The sequence below is a fragment of the Cladophialophora immunda genome, assembly GCF_000835495.1.
Source record: "Cladophialophora immunda strain CBS 83496 unplaced genomic scaffold supercont1.3, whole genome shotgun sequence".
In the NCBI taxonomy this organism is placed as follows: Eukaryota; Fungi; Ascomycota; class Eurotiomycetes; order Chaetothyriales; family Herpotrichiellaceae; genus Cladophialophora; species Cladophialophora immunda.
Genome location: NW_015622543.1, coordinates 907702 through 921516, shown reverse-complemented (window position 1 = coordinate 921516; position 13815 = coordinate 907702). Strand labels below are relative to the sequence as shown.

The following is a 13815-nucleotide window of genomic DNA, read 5'->3' as shown; positions in this document are numbered from 1 at the left end:
CTGCGACACGGACTCTGCTAGTTGACCACGCATGCGCATGTCGACACTGGGTCTTCGGTACTCCGTCTGGTGTGCTTGTCGAACTGTTGAGGCCACAAACAAGCCCCAAGACTCGGGCGCAGTCTGAAACATGCATCAATCGCCACAAACAAACAATGCGGAAAATGGCCGGGGTGCGCTCATTTGTCTTACTGGCCTGCACAGCTCGTCGAATCAACCGTCGCGGTCGGATCGGCCCACGCAAATCAGCCCAAGAATCGAAAAGTCCGATAGGGAAGCCTAGCCTCAATTTCAGCTCTGTTGAAGCGGATCCCAGGAAGCCCCCTTCCGAGGCGCCGTCCAGTGTACGCCGAGAAAAGGCTCGCTTCACGCTATCCGAAACACCTGAGCCTTGGATAGGCCTGGCAAAATGAGGAAATCCTGGGGAGATTTGACTCGTGGATCGCTTGGAAACTGGGCCCTTTTGGGGCTGGAAACTGGGAGGGCCAGTGCCAGAAGTATTTGACTCCCTGTTGCGCCCAAACCTGGCTGACCTGATCTGTGTTCTTGAGGCCACCGGTTGTCTGTATCCTCCCGTGCTGGCACTTTGCGCCGCGACATTCGTTTCTACGCTCGTTCCTCCGTTCTCGATTGAGTCTGATTCATTTTCGCTTCTCTTCAAATCGCATTTTATACCGGCGACTTCGGCCTCTTCTTTGCGACAATTGACATCCCCTATAGTCTCCTACGAGAGATTCTGGTATCAAGATGCGCTTCTTCACTGCCTTCGCCACCTTCGGGCTCATTGCCTTTGCCGCTGCGCAAAACGCAACTACGACTGCTGAGTCGACCAAAGCCAGCATTGCTTCCTCAACGGGCGCATCCTCTGCGGCTGCCACCGCATCCCTGAGTCCGCAAGTCAAGTGTCTGCAGTCCTGTAAGTCCGACCATGCAGCATCACATCACGGGTGGATACTGAAATAGTTGATCAATTAGGTGGTTCTGCGGACGTGTGCTGCCAGGCGAAATGCGTCGGAGTCCCATGCCCGTCTCAGCTCCAGGCGAATGCGACGACGGAATGCGCTGCCCAATGCCCACAGGGTAATGGCACGGCCGGCGAGACTCAACAATATGCTTCCTGCCAGGCGTCTTGCATCAGCTCTTACTTCCTGACTGCCTCATCCACTGCTGCTCCCACTGCCAGCCAAACCGGAAGCAGTTCCTCTGCCACAGGCACGTTTGCTTTTGGACAAGGCAGCGCAACCACAACCGACGGTTCAGCATCAGCAACGGGTGCGTTTCACAAACAAGTTGTGGCTTTGTTGAGTTACTGACGACATTTATAGCAGGCGGCTCGTCCTCTGGAGCGTCAGCTTCGGCTTCGGCTACAGGGTCATCTGGGAATGGCGCCAACAACCTCCATGTCGGTAGCGCGGGATTCGGGTTTCTGGCTCTTGTCATGGCCGGCCTGGCTTTGTAGAGGTCAGGATTACCTGGCGAACTGAGAGATGGCTTCACTTCTGAAATTCTCATAGCTTTTTTGGCGCCTGCTTCAAATTCCTGAACGACATTCCGACACGATAATCCTTGGGAGACTCAAACAACGTTAGATGATGGTAGCTTAGCTGTCCCCATTTATGGGCAACAAGCATCTTGACCGATCATTCATATCTCATCTCTGTGCAAGAATAATTCCCGGTCATTGTGCTAGATAGCTAGTTCCCAACGGAGCAGCAGTATGAGTAGGTCTAAGAGGCTTAGAATCTCTGCGTAGGGCTCTTGAACTGCAATTGCTGCAGACGGCGAATTGGCATAACGGGTGCTTGCACCTCGAGCAAGTCCAAGTTACTGCACTACCTAACCGCATCAGGCTTGGCGATGAGGCTGCGGATGTCAGAGCTTTCCGAGGCACTGGGTCGATCACTTCTCACCGTCGGATGCGCGCAGCTTTGATCTAATGTCGTCAGAGTGGCTCCCGAGCTTGCTGCATGTTCTCTCCCTTCACCGCAAGAGGTAGGACCTAGAAGAGTTCTTAAACCCCGTCTCTCATATTTGTGCGATGTCAATTGTGTGAACCATACCTCGTACACCGTTATCAGCACCCGATAATGCCCTGCCGATCGTGATCCTGCGATACCGATGTCGAGAGCACCGTTTGTTGCGGATTGAGAAAGAGACAGATGGTGGGATCTGGACACAAGAAAAATGGCAGCTACAAAGAGGCCAATCCTGCGGGCGCATTTTACAGATTCTGAGTCGACGAGTCCCTCGTCCCCGGCCGACAATGACTTCCTGCGGCGTATCGAAGCTTTGGTGGGCAAGTCGGTCGCCGTCACCAGAGCTCCTAAACTCAGAAGATTGATGATGGTGGTCGCCTTCCTCACAACCTGTTCGATCATTCTATGGATTAAGGTCATTGCTCCTATCATCGAGGAAGGGAGATCTGCATGGTCCGCTCTCAAGTCAAATTCCACGGGTGCAGGCACTGTGAGCGAGGCCAGCCATCCCAAGTTCCCGGGCATGGTGTTCGTCAAGACACTAGATCCGGCGTTGCTTCCACAATCTTCCCCAGATGACGCTGGCCCCCGCTCCAGGAAGAAGAGACTGGTGTTCGTTGGCGATATCCATGGCTGCAGAGAGGAGTTGGAGGCCTTGCTGAAGAAAGTACAATTTCATCCTTCAACAGACCACTTGGTTTCGGTTGGAGATATTGTTTCTAAGGGACCAGACTCACTGGGGGTGATTGATCTATTGCGACGTTACAATGCTTCATGCGTGCGTGGGAACCATGATGACCGCCTTCTGTTGGTTGCGCAAAAACTCCGATCAAGAGCGTCCGAGACAGGCGCGGACCCGGTCGCAGAACTAGATTCAATTGACACGTCTACAAAAGCAGGTGATCCTGTGCAGAAGTTGGCAAGGTCGCTGAAGGCGAAGCATCTGGAATACCTGCGATCCTGCCCTGTCATTCTCCGCCTAGGGCCATTGAAAGCATTCAATGGAGATGCCGTGGTAGTTCACGGTGGACTCATTCCGGGGCTCCCTTTGGAATCCCAGGACCCTGTTTCGGCCATGAATATGCGCATTATCGATCTTGCTACGCGTATACCGTCAAAGAAGCACAAGCAAAAAGGAAGTATTGCTTGGTACAGATTGTGGAACAGATACCAACAGCTGCTTTCCATCCGGCAGCGCTTCGGGGGTCTGAAAGGGGAGAAAGGTCGAGGACATGGAAAACACATGACAGTCATTTATGGCCACGACGCCAAAGCAGGCTTGCAAATCCATAAATACACAAAAGGGCTCGACAGCGGCTGTGTCAACGGGGGTAAACTTACGGCTTTGGTCGTTGATGGCAACGGAAAGCAAAAGCTTTTCCAAGTCGATGGCAAGAACTATAGAGAGGGAGCCGTACCTCCGGTTGATGTTCTCAGAGATGGCCCATCTGCAGGTGAAAAGGCAGGCTGAAGCTCGAAGGCAAGGTGACACACAAAGAACCCCTTCAAGTCGCTGGCATCGCCGCCGATGGATGTTCGCCCACCAAAGCACAGCCCTGCAGCAAGACTGGACTGGATCGCCAAAAGGAATGTCTGTGCAGGGCGATACACCTTTGGTACGACAGGCGTGAAGTCTCTGCACAAACTCTAGGAGGAGAGACAGAATTAAGGTGATGCGACTAAGGTCAGGATCGACTCTCTGAAAGGCCAACGGCAGTGACAAGTCATCTCATCTGCGATTGAAGAGACTGCTCGAGACAGGACCCAACCCGCCCGTTCTGCAAGTTCTTGATGGTGAGCCTGATTTTCCCAGACCATCATATTTTGTCTCTTGCTTAGGGAACAGGCGCAGCTAGTCGCCTTTTAAACGGTCGAAGACATGGTGCTGAACTAGAGCACTGCCTTAACTTTTATCAGGTCGTTATGACGGTCCTCTCGGTGGAATGTGGCCTGGCTTGTGCGTGGCCATAGAATTCTTTTGTTCGGAAATTTCACTTGTCTCTTCGCCCATTGATTTCCGAAAACGGAAGACTCTTCTCCATCTCTCTTATCACCCTCAGCTTATTCTGAGCTCATTCTATTCTTTCTTCGCCCATTTCGGCATTCAGCTTTCTTTGTTCTCGAGAACAACGGATCGTCCTACTCGTTCCTTGTACACCGAGGGTTGACGACCCTCGAACTTCATGACACGGCCGAGGCCACCATCGAATTTGTGCTCTTTTGCATGAGAGATGACTGCACGGTCACCGGTTACTCAAAGAATCAAGTGGACTTTGCTCGTTTGACAATGGATTCACCTCGCGATCTTTCTGGATCTGATCGAGACGACAACCATCAGAGGCCGGTTACTCCCAGTGGAAACGAAGATCTTCAACCGTACTCAGATGTAGGTCTGGGTATCCTCACAACGCCGCCCAGAGTCCAAAGACCAGCATCAGCAGCAAGTCGACGCTCAGCTGGCTACAGTCCCGGCAGTAACGCTTCTCTAAGCAGTGGTCGCGAAAGCGACGATGCGGACTGGAATAAACAAGCCAATTCGCAACCCATAATCTCTATCCCACAAAATGTGGTCCCACAGAATCAGTTTGTCGGAGGACTCAGCGACAAATCAGAGCCTTTGCGAGGGCTTACCAATGTTCCACCGAACGATTTTTCCGTTGACGAGAACGTGCAAGCACAACATCACAACGGACATGACAATAACAAGGGATCCACGTGGCCCCGCGATTCCAGCACCTTGCTCGAGCTAGAAAAGCTTCACATCGACAACGCCGCACTTGAGAGGCAGCTAAAGGCACTAGAGGTATATTGTGAATTGCAACAACGCGAGATCGAGGCCTGCCGGGAAAATCAGATCGCAGCGGAGCAGCTTGCTGAAAGTCGCCGACAAGAAGTCGTGGAAATCAGGAGGTCAAAGGAACATATCGACAAAGAGCTAGCCGAATCGGAAACACAAGTTCAGGCGCTGGAGCGAGAGAATGCAAGTCTTCGGCTGCTCCATGATGAAAAACACCAGCGAAACAAGGCAGAGTGGGAGTTAGGTAATCTATACGGCGAACTCGAACAAAAGAAAACTGAGGTCAGCTCACTATCCGACGAAGTGCAGAAGCTTCGCGGGTCAAAAAGGCAGTCTGAAAAAGCACAAAGGAAAAGTGAAGAAGAGTGCAAGAAGTTGCATGAGCAAATTAAACGAACCTTCGTGTGGATCCAGGAAGCACAGAAACAACAGGCGCAGAAAGATATGGAACAGTTCCGGCTCGAAGACGAACATTTCCTGAGCTTCAGGAAGCGAAGACCTTCAACCACCGGCGATTCTGTTCGAACAACGTCCGAACAACAAGAGAATCTCGGTGATTTCATCTCTTCCCGGCCCCAAAGTGTGACCAGCCAGTCACTGGCCTCATCTGCGCGCCTGAGCTTCATCAGCGAGATCGCTTTCCAGAAATCGCACACCTGCGTTTGCGGTGCGACAAGCCCACCTGCTTCAGGAACGGTCCGTCAGGCTCGACATGCCCGACATGCCCTTACAGCTTCACACTTTCCACCGTCAGCATCCAAAAGGGTTTCATTTCGCCTAGATCCGACTCCTTCTCATCATAAGGGGCCAGGTGCTTCAGTTCGTCGGCAGTCCTATCCTTCTTTCAGGAAAGGTAGGCACAGAAAGACATCATTGTTACGCAATTCATCGGTTCCCGGTGGAGAACATCAAGACGAACCCACTCGGGCAAACCATGGACGACGGTCGACGACCACCTTCGAGGCTGATGGGGCAACTGAAGGAAGAACCGTTACAAGTCGTTCCTTGTCCCTGCCGATTACACAGGAAGAGCATGCGAAGCTTCGTGAGGCATTGCAATCTACGACTCCGCTGCGCATTGTATGGGACAATTCTAGAAATCAAGCAGTCTTCGAGCCTGAACCCATCACAGTCGCGGTTGGAATGATTTCCGCACCGAAAAGTGCGCTCTCAGGCATGGCAGCTAATACTTTGAGCATCAAAGGTTTTGCAAACCAAGATTCGGTCGAGCAAGCACCGGAAGAAATCATGCAGGTTCCCCTTTCTCAAGTTGACGCAGACTCTAGCGGACTACACGCTCTGAAGAAGTCCCCCAATGGTAACGAATCTATGCCGATGCTCGAGTCACACGACAACGTCACAGATGAGGGCGATCTTACACAAGAGGGCACCCTGCGACCTGGTTCAATAGGCACAGTGCAGGAAGTACCCGCCGCCGCATCACCACCTGCATCGAAAGCACAGACCTCAATTTCGCCGTCTAGGCGACCGGGCTCCAGCTCTGTTCGACCTGTCGAGGATGGAACTGGTACTAGCAGCGCCATCGAATATCCTCCCAGCCCCGGGTTGAGGAGACGGCTAGGCGGTACTTCCTCCACGACATTCTCGATTCAGAACCTTGAGCCCATACAGAGTGCAAGCCTATCACCGATACCTCTTTACCATGTGTGGGCATATTTTACCTCGGCGAGGTATGAAATCGTAAAAAAAATCGAAGGAGGAGGATCAAGAACTGGATTCGACAACATTAGCAAGATACCTGTGCAAGAACCTGCGTCTTCAGCCTCCCCTTCCAAAATGGCCGCAGTTCCAGGGAATCGATGGCTGATATCCTCACTCGGACGGATAGCCATAGTGAAGGCTCTTACGATTCCAGCAATCATTATCCTTTGCTCTCTAGTGCTGGTGGCATGCTATACGAACATGTTGCTGCTCAAGACCCCACGGCTCTTTGGCGAAGAGCCACTCAAATCTCTAGGCTCGTCTACATCAATACGCACTTGTCCACCTTATTTATCGGTCATGGAGGGGTTTCCGCCCGAGGCTTATCTAGAACAGCCCGAAATGGGGGCGAAGACAGAAGAGGCAACAGCTTGGCCAACGGCACCCTGGATGTTGACATCCACTGAAACAGAAACTCTGACAGAATTTCTCACCAAGACATACATGCGGACACGGACCCGGATACACATAGAGACGGAAACCAAGACTCAGACTGTGATGGGAGCCTCGGCCACCACGCTTACAAAATTCAAGACGGAAACAATGACTGTTTTTCTGGCCCTACCATCCCCTCTCCCCCCAACACGATCTCTCAGAATTCCGATCCGTACATCAGGTTCTGAACAAAATAGCACCATCCCGAGCGCCGCCGGACCGGTCCCAGGAGCCTTGCCCTCTCTAGAGCTATACGGGAACAAACACTGCGTCTGCTCCTGTCCGAGTACGCTGATTTACACATGCGAAAAGCCCAACGCCACATCCTTGCGTTCCTCTCAGCTCCTACGCCCACAAAGAAATTTCGGTCCTACGGCAGATGAGATCGACGAGCGCGCCAAAAAGGCCCGACAGCGTAGCTTGCGGCTGCAACAGATATACACTGGCCCAACGTACTGGGGTCTGCTACCATCCGTCAAGCAACAGTTGGAGATCCTGCAGCTCAGGGTTCTAGAGGTGTTGTTAGGTGGAGTATGGGACCCAAGAGGGTACTGAAGGCCTGTCCTGACACCTTCTGGATCATAAAGAAAGGGAAAACATGTGTCACGTTCCTGTCACGACGGTCCGCGCAAAACGGGTAAGGAACCATATGGAGCACGAGGTATACGCGACCGCTTGAATCTCAGGGCCTAAGCTGGTCCTCGAGGACACAAGCCCATGGACCTGGATGCGCCAGGTGAGAAAAGACGGGTTGAGGATGTCCAATTCGCGAGGTGCCGGGACAGAGTACAGGTGATTGACTCCTCGAATGACGGTCGCGGTCTGTAGCCAGCCTCTCAATGTCAATGTCAATTCAAGCTGAACGCAACACCCTCGTCGGTTCGCCACAGAGCAGCGGCTCTTCCACCAAAGCACGAGAAAAATGAACCGAGAACATGGGGTTACGGGCTCTGCTTGAAAGAGGAACCGGAAGACACGGGTGAGAGATCTGGTACTGGGATATCTCCAGGGCAAGACGGCAAGTTATGCCTTGTTCGCTGGCACATATGAGTGATGGAGCCAGGGGACGGACGTTGACCCACGTGCACATACCTACACAAATAGATAAAGAGACACATAGAGCTAGATCGCAGATACCCCGTTACACTCAATCGAAGAGCTAGAACTCGAACTCGAACTCGAACAAGGCCAACCTTAAAATGTATGGCCTAGATAACTATGTCGCTCGCAACACGTCGTAAGCTTCTCATAGCGGTGGGCTCATTGGCTGGATATGTCAAAGTATAGGTACTCGGTATGGTATATAATAGTACAGTCTCCAATCCTATATCATAGCCTATCCTGTATCCTATCCTATCTTATCCGATGATCTGCTCCCCCCATCCCAGAGTGATAAACGCCGCGCACTCATCCAAATCCCGAGACGTCATTGCGGTCGGGTAAAGAATTAATGCATCCGCCATCCACCCGAGATGGCCGTGGTGCGTGGTGCACGGGGCTGCGTGTAAGAAGGATCGGAATCTCGTCATATACATTGGCGATCAACCTCCTCGAGGACCGACACCAGACAAAATCCTCGTATGTAATGTTGGGGACAATCTCGATTGTAATCCCGCGCAGTGATCCTCCTCTTAACGCTCGATCAAAAACACCTGCAATGCTCTGGGGTATCTCATAAAATGTATATTTGTGGGTTTTGTTTGTCCGTCTTGCGCTTCCCCTTTGATTATTTCCAACTCATCCCCAATTTTGATCATGGGTCCGGTTCTGGTCGAGGGCGTTTTTGTTGGCGGTAATTGAATTTACTATATTTTCTCCTGCGCACCAGCTTCGACATCCTTATATTCTGGCGGGGGAGGGAGTTCGCTGTCGATCTGCGAGCTCATGATCAAGGCATCCTTCTCTTCCTCATCAACCACAATCTCAATGACGCGAATATCATGGCTTGCGGTACCGCGTTGGCCATTGCGGTGGAATCTGATCCACAGGTAGGAAATCATCTGGCCGACGAGCATACCAATGGCACTGGCCATGAGACCACCAATAACTCCCAGGAGAGCGGGGATAACAAAGAAACGTAGCGTTTGGTGCAGCATGTGGCCAAAGCGGTGGAAGCGGTGATGACGATGGTGACCGTGATGATGAGGACCGCCCTTGTGGTGGCCGTGACGAGGACCTTCAGCATGCTTAGAACCGAAAGTTTTGGGACCCTTGCGGCCACGGCAGCCCTTGCTACCATCGCTCATCCAGCCCTTGGTCGCTGTAGAGGCACGTGCTTTGGCCGCTTCCATGATGGCTTGAAGACGGGCGGCGATAATGGCCCGTAGACGGCAAAGAGACCATCTTGAGGTCGTGTCGCAAGTTGTGGCGCCGGGTGTGTCCTCGAAAGGGATTGTGGTTATGCGGGCAATGGAGGTTTGATCGGGGGTCTGGAGGAGATCGATGGCGATGGTGTCGACCTTTACAGGGTAGCCTTGAAGACCGAGGATCGTAAACCGAATAGGGTGGATACGCTTGTCGGGTTCTTCGGTGGACGTGATGGGTGTTAACCTCTCCCACGCAAAGTCCAGCTGGACAGGGTCGGTTTGTTGACCGTCTTCTACTCTGATCTGAGGGGCTGAGATGATGTAGGGAATGGAGGCGGTATTGGGATCGGAGGAGAAGATAGGGAGGTCATTTATGGTCAGACCGAGCTGCGAGTCGATCTCGAATTCGAGATGCTATCAAGAGGTCGCCGTCAGCATGGTCGTCTTGCTCTTTGAAAATGGGCACGTGCTTACGATCTTGTTCTCAACATCTCCTTGCAGTCCGGCCGTGTCTTCAGTGCCAAAGTATGGACATCCCGGGCAGTCAAGGTCGACGGTATGACCAGTGGTCGCGAGGAGCGAGGCGAGTTCCGACTTTGCCTGCTTCGCCGCCGTTGCAACCTCGAGAGGTACCAGGAAGGCGGACGCCTCCAGGGTGAGACAGGCGGCGACCAGCGCAGGCGTGATGTACATGGCTGTGGTGGTGCAATCTGATACGATTGAGGAATCAGCAAGGGGAGATTAGATAGCCAGGTCAAGAGGACGGTGAGGACTATAACAAGGCAGCAGGAGAATCGGAGGCAGGAGTTAAGGGAAGAGCACACGGTGAGAGGGATGGTGTGGGAGATTCCTCTTTGGGCGTGTTGCGGATGTGGCCGGATGTATATTTTGTGCAAGGCGCAAGAATAGATCAGCGCTGCGTAGTTGGGTGACGGGGTGATACGGGGCCCATGACTGGCTGGGGGCCTGGCGCCACGGTCGGATGCTTGGTATTCCTGACTGCTACAAATACGGCGAGACGCGCACTAGCAGGCGCTAACACCCTTCCCGGAGTTGAAAAGCAGCCGAGCCGAGCGGCCAATAACGACAGTCCAAGAGGTATTATGTCAGCACAAGTCTTGGCCGTCACGTGTGTTTGTGCAAGTCACGTACTTTTCTTCTGTCGTCTTCAAACTTGAAACCACTACGTGTAGACTATTGATGCAGAAGTGTCCTTCGGACGAGCATACAAACATTGAATCTCAGAATGTGAGGTTGATTGATTCAAGACAATGTTGTTCCTACAACCTCAGCTCCCTTGCATACACAAGAGAACCCGCGACACCACCACCAATGAGGCGCGCAGCTCCTGCTTCCAATCAGGGGCAGGCTCTCCGCGCCCAACATGGGAGGGGGCTATTTGCAGCTGGAGCCTTCAGCCTCACCATTCTAACCTGGAACTATTCGTTTCTTTGGAACATCTGCCCACTTCAATGCCATGATAGCGCAACTCTGCCATGTCTGACCCCTTCTCTATAGCAGGCAGTGCAGTGGGCGTCATATCGCTTGACTTGTCAGTATGTCAGGGCCTAATCTCCTACCTTTCGGTCCTGAAAGGCCAAGATAAATATCTTGACAGACTCACCCTGCGAGCCGAAAGTCTCAAAGACTGCCTCAGCATCCTCCAACAAACTCTGCCCACGTTAAGGCGACAGACACCCAACACAGCAGTCCGGATTGAGCGTTCAATCGGCGAATGTCATTCGCATATCTTAATTCTCCAAGCTAAGCTCGCTGATCTGCAGCGAACACATGGGAATTTGCTTACACACGATAAATGTCGATCCCTGGCACAGAAAGCTTTCTTTCCATTCAAAAAGGATGCCTTAGTGGACTTGTCTAGTACAGTTGATGGACTTCAACAAAATCTGGACACGATTCTTTCTATTGCCAATTTGTAGGCATATGGCTTCCTTTATATCTAAGCGCAACCGCAGCTGACTCCTACAGAGAGGCGTCCGCCACCTTGACAAGCGCTCAGGGCATCGTCAACACCAAGCTGGATACCATCGTATCCACTTCCAGTGTCATAGCCTCTGGTATTCAAAATACTACCCACAATCTTGCCTCTCTGCAGTCCGGTTTGTCAACCCTACAGGGGGAGCTAGGCGCTTTAAGGGCCACTCTTGACCCTGGGGTTCAAATGATGATGCGACGATTCGACAGCCGAGCCGAACAGTTGGACCAGATGCAAATTAGCTCTAACGCATCAATTCCTGCCGTGCAGCAGCTGGTAATGAGCAGACCCGTTACTACATGACTACAACTTCAGTGCTAACAGCCAGAAGAAATCCAATACCGGTACACTTCAACGACAGCTCATATCCAAGCCTAGCTTGATGCAGAAGCTGTGCGACGAAGCCTCGAGCAACTCAATCAGTGCCCAACAGGCAGCAACCTCATTTGAGCACTCGTCGCCTTGTCGATGTCACCGTCTCGAGCCTCGTCACACAATGTGGAAACAACCCTTTTCTTTTCGTTATGTCGAAATTTCCGAGCATCATGAGCACTGTCCCTTCCATATCAAGAGCAGGAAAAAAAGAAGACTACAGTTAAAGCTTTCCTATTTCTCTATGCTGGTTGCCCACAGCCTTCGAGTTATGATCGATTTGAAGAGTGGAGCGGGCGGAAATTCCATCGCCACAACCATAGACTGGATACCTGTCGTCTCGCACATGTATTGCCCCGCCTTTCGGTTGCTTAGCTCACTCATTGGATTTACCGAAACGCCAAAGCAGGACCATCTTCGAGAAATACCTGGTAAAATGATGCAGCTCTTTGAGCAGCGAAAAGCACATCCCAAAGAAGTAAATCACGACGGCTATAGTCTTCTCCAGGTGCGACTGATATCAGCTTCTACGTTGAATTTTCGCTGACAAACCACCTAGTATGCAATCTTTACTGTCCGAAGCTTATACTACATACGGCATTCAGGTCTGTATAGCACCTCCTTACCTATCAGAATTAGTGCAGGACTGAATCATACTATGGCACTCCCTGGAGGCTCATGCATTTTACCTCATAACGTGTAACATCGTGAATTTGCTGAATCCAAAAAACATTAGATGAGACTGTCGCAGCGCTCTGTCGCCTGATCTATTTCCTCGCCGGTAATGGTGCAAAAAGCAATACTTGGTATTTCGCAGGGTAGGCTTTTGGTTTTTGAAATCGTAAACTCCCTCTGATATATTGTATTCAGCTGGATCGAGAAAGCTTCGATAGAATGCGACACTAGACTTGGATTGCTGGCAGAGGATCTGATACAGACTGGAGCCCTTGAGTCGACTCCTGAAGGCCTGACGTATAAATGGACCAGTTTGTCTAAGCATGCACATTGGCACCACGGTAGGTTGCTCTTAGAGGAAACTTGACCTTCCACTAAACTCTCAGTCTTCGCAAACAATCCTCTAGCCACAGCTATTTTGCGCCAGAATTCATCAGAGGTCGTTCGTCTTCTGCACAGTCAGCCAAGTCTTTTACATGAGGTAAATGACTGGGGTCACTCGCCTCTGCATGTTTCACTCAATTGGCCTCTAGGACTTCTGCTCCTTCTCAAACATGGAGGAGCTGCACTAATAGTTAATCAAAGGGATGAATTCGGGCAAACACCGTTGGACGCCGCAATCACAAATTTATCAATTTTTGCAGCAAAGGTTCTTTTGGCCGCAGGCAGCAGCACTCGCGACCACGTGTGGCCATGCAATTCATTTTTGTCTACAACACTGCGGCATGACCCTGCTGGGGTAGTTGGAATCATTGAGGGGCTCGTCCTCAGAAGATGCAGACTGCAAACCCTTGCAGAAGCACATCTACCGCAATGCCGCTGGCGCCCAGGATGCACTAATCCCGTGAGGATTTTGGATGAGCAAGCCTCCAATGTCGCCTCAGACCTTCAAGATGCCGGGGTTGATATTTCACCAGCATTTGCTGTCTCCAAGGACCAGACCACGATGTACCACGGCAGTGGACTCACTGCGGACGTCGCCCAGAAACTGTATGAGGCCGGCTTCCTGGACATTGATGGAAAGAATTGCGAAGGCTACACGCCTCTTATGGCCTTGGATCCTCGTTCATATTCATCTGCCTACCCTATGGTCCTTCTTGTCCAATGGCTTTACAAGCAGGGCGCGGATCTGCTATGTAAATTTCCGAAGTGCCGACCAGAGAACTGCCATAATTCTGGAGAACATCAGAGACCGCCTGGATTAAAGGCTATCCATTCTCTGGCTGCTCGTATTGCTTACAAACAGTGGGACTGCTGGTGGACACGTACGAATTTGCCACGCCAGTTCGAAGTCCTAGTACCAGCAATTTTGATGTCTAATGCCACTGATGGGTGTCGTTGCGCTTGTTCCGAGCAAGGATGCGTGCCTGGAATGAACATCCTAGGCCGACTTCGGTACCGGAGGGGACCTTGGTTTTGGAGAGAGTTCCAGGAACGTTTGAGCTGGTGCCGGTCTTGTCATAGCGACCCGCTGCACCTGAAGATGATTAGGTTGTGGACATTCGAAGCGCTGGGATTGACACACACATGTTGTCG

General features: G+C 51.8%; 5 protein-coding genes across 5 annotated transcripts; 4 read left to right on the top strand and 1 right to left on the bottom strand.

The window, feature by feature from the left end:
- The first annotated feature begins 69 nt into the window (after positions 1–69).
- Positions 70–1868, top strand: PV07_04894 (uncharacterized protein). Its single transcript, XM_016391745.1, has 3 exons — positions 70–916; positions 976–1272; positions 1326–1868. The coding sequence occupies exons 1-3, from the start codon at positions 748–750 to the stop codon at positions 1457–1459; spliced, it is 600 nt and encodes a 199-aa protein (XP_016249264.1). The 5' UTR covers positions 70–747; the 3' UTR covers positions 1460–1868.
- Positions 1869–2184: 316 nt separating this feature from the next.
- On the top strand, positions 2185–3447 carry PV07_04893 (uncharacterized protein; the record flags this gene model as incomplete). The annotated part of the gene is made up of 1 exon (XM_016391744.1): positions 2185–3447. The coding sequence occupies one exon, from the start codon at positions 2185–2187 to the stop codon at positions 3445–3447; it is 1263 nt and encodes a 420-aa protein (XP_016249263.1).
- Positions 3448–4263: 816 nt separating this feature from the next.
- Positions 4264–8063, top strand: PV07_04892 (uncharacterized protein; the record flags this gene model as incomplete). The annotated part of the gene is made up of 1 exon (XM_016391743.1): positions 4264–8063. The coding sequence occupies one exon, from the start codon at positions 4264–4266 to the stop codon at positions 7483–7485; it is 3222 nt and encodes a 1073-aa protein (XP_016249262.1). The 3' UTR covers positions 7486–8063.
- A 75-nt stretch (positions 8064–8138) lies between these two features.
- Positions 8139–10105, bottom strand: PV07_04891 (uncharacterized protein). The gene is made up of 2 exons (XM_016391742.1): positions 9711–10105; positions 8139–9650 (listed from the first exon to the last, which is right to left on the bottom strand). The coding sequence occupies exons 1-2, from the start codon at positions 9927–9929 to the stop codon at positions 8736–8738; spliced, it is 1134 nt and encodes a 377-aa protein (XP_016249261.1). The 5' UTR covers positions 9930–10105; the 3' UTR covers positions 8139–8735.
- A 463-nt stretch (positions 10106–10568) lies between these two features.
- On the top strand, positions 10569–12331 carry PV07_04890 (uncharacterized protein). Its single transcript, XM_016391741.1, has 5 exons — positions 10569–10792; positions 10855–11172; positions 11226–11508; positions 11564–12112; positions 12164–12331. The coding sequence occupies exons 3-5, from the start codon at positions 11419–11421 to the stop codon at positions 12305–12307; spliced, it is 783 nt and encodes a 260-aa protein (XP_016249260.1). The 5' UTR covers positions 10569–10792; positions 10855–11172; positions 11226–11418; the 3' UTR covers positions 12308–12331.
- The last annotated feature ends 1484 nt before the right edge of the window (positions 12332–13815 follow it).

Excerpts from the sequence above, each read along its gene's own strand:
- PV07_04891 (XM_016391742.1), bottom strand. The coding sequence starts at position 9,929 with ATGTACATCACGCCTGCGCTGGTCGCCGCCTGTCTCACCCTGGAGGCG. Across the intron at positions 9,651-9,710 it reads GAGATGTTGAGAACAAGATC|CATCTCGAATTCGAGATCGA; the intron begins GTAAGCACGTGC and ends ACCTCTTGATAG.
- PV07_04894 (XM_016391745.1), top strand. The coding sequence starts at position 748 with ATGCGCTTCTTCACTGCCTTCGCCACCTTCGGGCTCATTGCCTTTGCC. Across the intron at positions 917-975 it reads AGTCAAGTGTCTGCAGTCCT|GTGGTTCTGCGGACGTGTGC; the intron begins GTAAGTCCGACC and ends TTGATCAATTAG. Across the intron at positions 1,273-1,325 it reads CGGTTCAGCATCAGCAACGG|CAGGCGGCTCGTCCTCTGGA; the intron begins GTGCGTTTCACA and ends CGACATTTATAG.
- PV07_04890 (XM_016391741.1), top strand. The coding sequence starts at position 11,419 with ATGATGATGCGACGATTCGACAGCCGAGCCGAACAGTTGGACCAGATG. Across the intron at positions 11,509-11,563 it reads TTCCTGCCGTGCAGCAGCTG|AAATCCAATACCGGTACACT; the intron begins GTAATGAGCAGA and ends AACAGCCAGAAG. Across the intron at positions 12,113-12,163 it reads ACGGCTATAGTCTTCTCCAG|TATGCAATCTTTACTGTCCG; the intron begins GTGCGACTGATA and ends CAAACCACCTAG.